We start from the raw sequence: 6,721 nt of genomic DNA, 5'->3' as shown, positions 1-6,721 counted from the left end.
AGATTCACCGGAGCTTCTGGCCGCCGCCGGAGCTGTTGCCGGGCCTGTTCAAAATCGCAGCTGCTTCATTTTCGTATTACAGTAAGTATCTTATGTTTCGAAAAAGCCTCGCGTTATTATTCGGTTGTGTTTGGTTATTGAATATGAGTTTTGGTAACATGAGATCGAGTCCTGATTATTATATGTTGCGATTAGTGTTGCTATGGTTATTGCGAAAGTGGCTGGGAGCTGAGGTTTTGGTTGCCGTAAGTTCGGGTTGAGGCGGAAAGGACTTAATGAGGCGTTTGGGTTATGGAATTGCGTTTTGAGGTAGGGGGCTTTCCGAAAACTATATTTTGTATATTGGAATTATTACATATGTGTACTGATGTGAGGATGTGTATTTGGTGATTGTATCAGTCCTATGTATTATTTGGTTGTTTTGTATGATTATGGGTGTTTGTTTGACTCGACTGTCGTGCGGCTTTGTGAAATGACTTCTACTATTTTATTTGAATTATCAAGAAAAGGATGATTCATGCTTTTGAAATGAATTATTAAAGAGGAAATTGTGATTTAGTCTTGCTTCGTAAGAAAGGCATTGTATCTCTTTCAGGAGAAAGTTATTTAGGTGAAACTTATGTTTTAAAGCTGTTTTAAATGTGACAGGGGCAATCCCTTTGAATTTGACTTGAGGGTTTCAATTAAAGGAGTTTCAATGACATTGAAAGAACCTGAATGTCTATTGACAAGTTTCATTTTGAAATGTTTTGAGAAAAGTTTTAAGTACTCTTTGAATTCTGAACTTTTGCAAGACAAACAATTTTGAACAGTTGAAACGCTTTAGAATTCGTCATGGGGGTTGAAGCTGGTTTTGTCTAAGTAAAGGAAATGGCTTTGAAGGAAGTAAACGATTACGTAACTCGGTTTGGCTTAGATCTTATTTTATTACTCAAATCGGAAAGCCAAGGTTTTAATGATTTTAAATGAATTTGGCAAAATGAGTTATGCTATTCTCCCCTAAGGACTTGGGACTCTGCCGAGAAACTTTTGTTACAAAAATCCCATTGTTGGATGGGTGATTTTGAATGTTTCAAAAGGAATCTTTAACTTTCCATGGTTTTGGAAGTTTTGGAAAGAGAATGCTGAGAGTGGCTTTGTTTTAAAAAGGGAACTCACTTTGAGTAAATTTGGCTTATGAGCCTGAGATGATTTGAGAAACGAGATTTCTAAAGCCAAGGCTGAAAAGAGTTGAAACTTGATTTCAAAGTGAAATGATTTGGGAAAAAGTGATTTATGGCTTAAATGCCGATTTTATGAATTGATGATGTTGAATGTGGAAGTGCTGTTTTATTATGAGCCGGAATGGCTGTGTATGATTATGAATATTGGTTGGTTCTGGATTGAACCGTGAGTCGGAATGGCTGTATATGATATGAATATTGGCTGGTTCTGGACTGAACCGTGAGCCGGATGGCTGAGATGGATGTTGATCCATGGATGAGATTGAATGCATGTATATGCTGAATCATTGATAAATGTGAATGTTGCACTTCCACTATCGGAGATGAGAGTTTCCCTGGGAGGAAGCAGTGGCTAGCCACCACGTGCTCCAGGTTGAGACTCGAAGCTCTTTTGACCCTATGTCGTAAGTGTGGCCAGGCACTGTGAAAGTCCCGGATGAGCTCGCCCCCGTAAATATTCACCAGTGAAGGTGATGGATATGGATCATGATTATGATCAAGTTTATGATGAGTATAACTCAAGTTAGGGATGCGCGACAGAGGGACAATCCAATGGTTAGCTACCAGGACTTGTCGGGTTGGCTCTATAACCGACAGATGATATCATCAGCCACTAGGGACAGGCATGCATCATATGCATCTATGTGACATTGTTTACGTGTGCATATTGTACTTGGTTTGCCTATGTGATTACTTGAGATTAACTGCTACTTGTTCTATTTGCTGTAACTGTTTGCTTGTGCTTGAACTTCCTATCTGTGTTTGCAACTGGGACTCTGTTGGATTGTGGTGATTGGTTGTTGGTTGGATTTGTTTGGGCCTAGGGCCGTAGTTGGAATGAGATGAACCGCGGGTTGATTTCGGTTTTGTGTTTCTGGTTTGGAATAAAATATGAAAGGCTGTTTTGGTTCAACATAAATAAACCATTTTGAAAGGCTTTTGAGTTTTTGAGAATTGAACGGTTCTTCTTTCAGAAAAGGATTTCAGATTTCTCTTTTATTGTAAACCTTTGTTTTTGAAAAGGGGCATAAGACAGTTATTAATCACTGGTACGGTTTATCTTCACGTATCCTATTACAGTAATTCCCAAAAACCCTCTAATGAGAACCCTTTCGAGGATGATGTTCTCACCCCCTACATTTTTCCCCTTTCAGGATATAGACGCTGAAGTCACGAAGGGTTTATTTAGTTGTTGTTGAAATGCTCTGTATTGCTTTAGATTATTGTTTGTACCCTCGCCTTTATCTTGAGATATACTGTAAGAGGGATAGGAATTGTGTTGTCTAATGCTTGTAATATTATTTTGTGTGTGTGTATGGATGTATTCTTTATGAGCTTTTGTAAGTTGTATAGTATTCTGTGAATGTACGTTATCGAACGAAAGTATTCTTTTTAGATCGGTATTGCGGTTTAAAGTTTTAAACAGGCTAATATTTTAGTATTATATAGTATAAGAGTCGCCGTAATATTCGAGCTATCAGAGTTGCGCAGCCGGAAGCGTGGGCTTTGGTAGTTAGGGTGTTACACTTGATGTGTATGCGTCGTTTTTCAGAAAAATGCCATCCACGCGTGCGCGTGGGCGACGCATACGCGTCGATGCGCTAAAATGGTTGCCCAGCCAAAATTCCTGAGAGTTGCGCGAGCACTGTACGAGTTCTGTGCGTGGAGCACAAAATGCACTCACACGTACGCGTGGCTGACACGTACGCATCGCTCCGCTTTTCTGCCATCCATGCGTGCGCATGAAGAATACGTACGCGTGGCTCTGTTTTCATCCCAAAGTTGATTTTTGAGTTTTTAAAGCCAAATTTCATACTTCTAAGCCTCCAATCTCACCACTTATGTCTTAAATCATTATGATATGCCTAGAAATGAGAAGAGGAGCTAGGGGATGTGGTAACTTACGAGTTAAGCAAGGGAAAAATGAATGATCAATGAGGATCAAAGACGACTATATGAGATGCTGAGGATAGCGGTGGAAGTGCTGTATGTGCCATGAGCCTAAAAGCTGTAATTGTTATGAATTGGCTAGTTATGGATTTAACCATGAGCCAGATGGCTGAGTTATTTCCGTGTTACGGCAGTGCCATTATTGATTATGGCCGAGTATAAATGCATATATGCTATTGAATGAAATGTGAATGTTGCACTTCCACTATCTGAGACACGAGTTTCCTTGGAAGAAAGCAGTGGCTAGCCACCACGTGCTCCAGGTGGAGACTCGAGACTCTGTTGACCCTATGTCGTAAGTGTGGTCGGACACTGTGAAAGTTCCGGATGAGCTCGCCCCCATAAAAATACACCAGTGAGGGTGTTGGATATGGATCATGTTTATGATCACGATTATGTTGAGTATAACTCGAGTTGGGGATGCGCGACAGAGGGACAGTCCAAGGGTTAGCTACCAGGACTTGTCGGGTTGGCTATATAACCGACAGATGATATCATCAGCCATTAGGGATAGGCATTTATCATATTGCATACTACGTGATTTGTTTGAGATTGTCTAATTGACTGCATATTACTTGCTAATTGTCTAAATGCCTTATCTGTTCCTATTTGTATATCTCTTGTCTGATATAACTGTGTTTGCCATATTATACTCTTGCTGTTGGTTGGGAGGTTTGAAGGATTTGGAAAGAAAAGTATTAGTTAGACTGAAGAATCTTTAGTCAGTTGCCAATTATGGTTTAGCTTGTTTATAAGCTTTGAATTGATCTGGTGGAAGTTCTAGGATTGCCTTCGGCTTTCCTCTGTTATTACATGTTAAATATGTGGGAACTGTTACCATGCTGGGAACCTCCGGTTCTCACCCATGCGGATTTTATAGTTTTCAGATGCAGGACGTGAGGCTTCTTGCTGAGACGTGCTGGAGACTTCTGGATTAGCGAAGATCCTTTGTTCTTGGGTTTCTATTTTGGTTTATATGTTTTGCTTAGCTACTTTTATCTCCACTAAATAATACAATCTGTGATGACTCCTCTTAGAGGGGATTTTGGAGAATAGGTCTTCTGTATTTATGTCCCTTGGGGTTTTCTTTGGGGTTTCCTATTTTATTTACTTGTATATATTGCTATGCTCGGACCGGTTATCTTCACAACCGGATTATGAATTTTGATATTTATGTTTTTTTGACACTCCCTTGTATATATATAATCTCACGTTGGTTCATCCTTGTTCGTCACGTTTTCGATCGGAGTGTTGTGCTTTCGAGTTGCGATTTTATTTTACCCCTTTTTCTTCAAAGGCTCCTAGTTATAATCTTTATTCATACTAGTATATGTACTAAATTTTAATTATTAGAGGTCGTAATACCTTGCCATCTCTTAATTATGATTTAAGCATAAGACTCTGTATGGTAGGGTGTTACCGTATCAGAGGTTTAAAAATAAAAATTTTAAAGTGCAATTTAGAGTTTTACATTAGCATCTATCTGTCGCATAGGCTTAAGTGCATCGAATGATCTTCTACAACCATCTACACCTTCGTGTACAAGTATTTTTCTCGCTGTTGTAAAAAAAATTATAATAATAAATAATCTTACCACATGAAATAAAATGTCTAACAACTTTTATCTATATGTATATTAACAAGATACTTACTTAGGGGAGCCATTAGCATTATATAAATATATAGCTACCATTGCTTCTTCTTCATTAACGAGCATTTCTTTGGGGATTTCAAACGTCAATTGAAATATAAATAATTTTGAAATCATAGGCAAATTATTCATACTGAACATAATCCAAATAAAATAATTTTTACTTACTGGTATTGTTAATGAACGTAACCTTTCAACTTCACATTTGCCGACATCCAACTCATACAGTTGTCCATCACGATTAGTTGCCTGCATATTAAATGTATACATTACAAATATTTATTTTGATCATTTTCAGTTTTATTAAACACGGTTTTTGATTGTTCATTTGTTACTATATTCACTTACTATTAACCATGAAATTCGCAGTTGGCAAACTTTAAAAAAAATACTTAAAACAGAGATAACTAATTTTTGTTACTTGTCCTATTGCCATTTGCTTCTTCACCTCGAGAAGTAGACATTACCCTGTTTGCAGGATGTAACACCCTAACTACCAGAGCTCACACTTCCGGCTGCGCGACTCTGATAGCTCGGACATTACGACGACACTTATACTATTTAATACTAAAATATGAGCCTGTTTAAAACTTTAAACTGCAATGCCGCTCTTAACCCAAGCGTGTCAACTGAGCTCTTTTCGCTCTGCCCAAAATCACCGGCATTCAGAACCCGGCTCGGCTTGCTCTCTCGAGAGCAGAAACAGCTACAAGCGGCATAAGCAAACTGGATTCTAACTCCTAAAACCATTAACATCGCAAATACTTTATTACACGGAACAGAGCACTAACGCAGGGCTTTCAAAAATCAAAATACTCACTGAAATCACAAAACGAAGCAGCCGCAGCTCCCTATCAACCCGGCAGTGGCTCTGTCAGTAACCCCAAGTGACAATCGCAAATCCAAAAATTAGAAATAATATACTTAATTTCTTCATTTTTCCAAAATAGCAGTAATAATATTTAAATATTACTTATCTAATCCAAATCTTATAAAATCCTTATTATTTCATAACTATCAACCTTATACTTTAAATATAGAAAATAATCCAATAATTATAAAATTGGATAATAATCATAACTTATCTCAAATCCAATAAATCAAAACTTGCCTTAATTATCTTTAATAAAATAATCTCTGAAATTAAGGCTATAAATAATTGTAGGATTTGAGACTTGATCATAATAAGACTTTTCAAAGATTCTGGGCCTTACACAGGAGGAGGTAATGTCTGGGCCAAATTCTGAAACTCTTGGCGTATCGTCCTTTGGACCTCTTATTTCACCGTGAAAATTTTTGAATCAATGTATTCAGTTAAACACTGATACATAGGATCTGAGAATAAATCTTAATGTTGATTGCTGACAACTAAATTGTCAACAGAGGCTTGCGTGTTCTCTTTAGAAAGAGATTGGCTACACAAGTGCGAAATTAAATTATAGTTAACGGTTTCTTTTGTTTTAGACTGTCATACAAGTCTCTTCTTGTGAGAAAATACCAAAAAAAATAGCATAAGAAGAATCTATTTAATAATAATTTAATTTACATAGTCTTAAAATGTAAAAAATAAAACTAAACAAATACTAAAAAAAAAATAATTGTAAGACAATTGACTTTTATTATTGTGAAATTATATAGTTGTTAATTTCAAATATTTAGTCATGGTTAATTAATAAATTTATGCATAAAAATTATTAATAAGGTACAAATTTTAACCAAGATGTAACTAGCAAACCTGTCCGTGATTTACTTACAAACCGATAAATCTTAATGCTCTAGTCCGATTAATTGAAATGTTGCATTTTATTAGTATCAAGTATTTCTTCAACAATGACTAGTGTAAATAAACATTTTACGCTTTTAGAAGAATAAAGAGATAGTTTATAATATTTTTATA

The 6,721-nt window shown here is 36.7% G+C and overlaps 1 protein-coding gene and 1 long non-coding RNA gene across 2 annotated transcripts in view; one reads left to right on the top strand and one right to left on the bottom strand.

Moving 5' to 3' along the window:
* On the top strand, window positions 259-2,567 carry LOC110269432. Its single transcript, XR_002358311.1, has 2 exons — window positions 259-309; window positions 2,378-2,567. It is a non-coding gene; the product is annotated as an uncharacterized LOC110269432 (long non-coding RNA).
* LOC107605566 overlaps window positions 4,701-6,721 on the bottom strand; it is a 37,495-nt gene continuing 35,474 nt past the window's right edge. The window contains exons 5-7 of the mRNA XM_016307482.1: window positions 5,416-5,564; window positions 4,993-5,073; window positions 4,701-4,730 (exon numbers count right to left, since the gene is read on the bottom strand). Coding sequence (XP_016162968.1) covers window positions 4,701-4,730; window positions 4,993-5,073; window positions 5,416-5,564 — 260 coding nt within the window. The remainder of the gene's footprint in view (window positions 4,731-4,992; window positions 5,074-5,415; window positions 5,565-6,721) is intronic.

The sequence above is a fragment of the Arachis ipaensis genome, chromosome B01 (genome assembly GCF_000816755.2).
Source record: "Arachis ipaensis cultivar K30076 chromosome B01, Araip1.1, whole genome shotgun sequence".
Lineage (NCBI taxonomy): Eukaryota > Viridiplantae > Streptophyta > Magnoliopsida > Fabales > Fabaceae > Arachis > Arachis ipaensis.
Note: the sequence above shows the minus strand (reverse complement) of the source record. Positions and strands in the feature narration are given on the sequence as shown.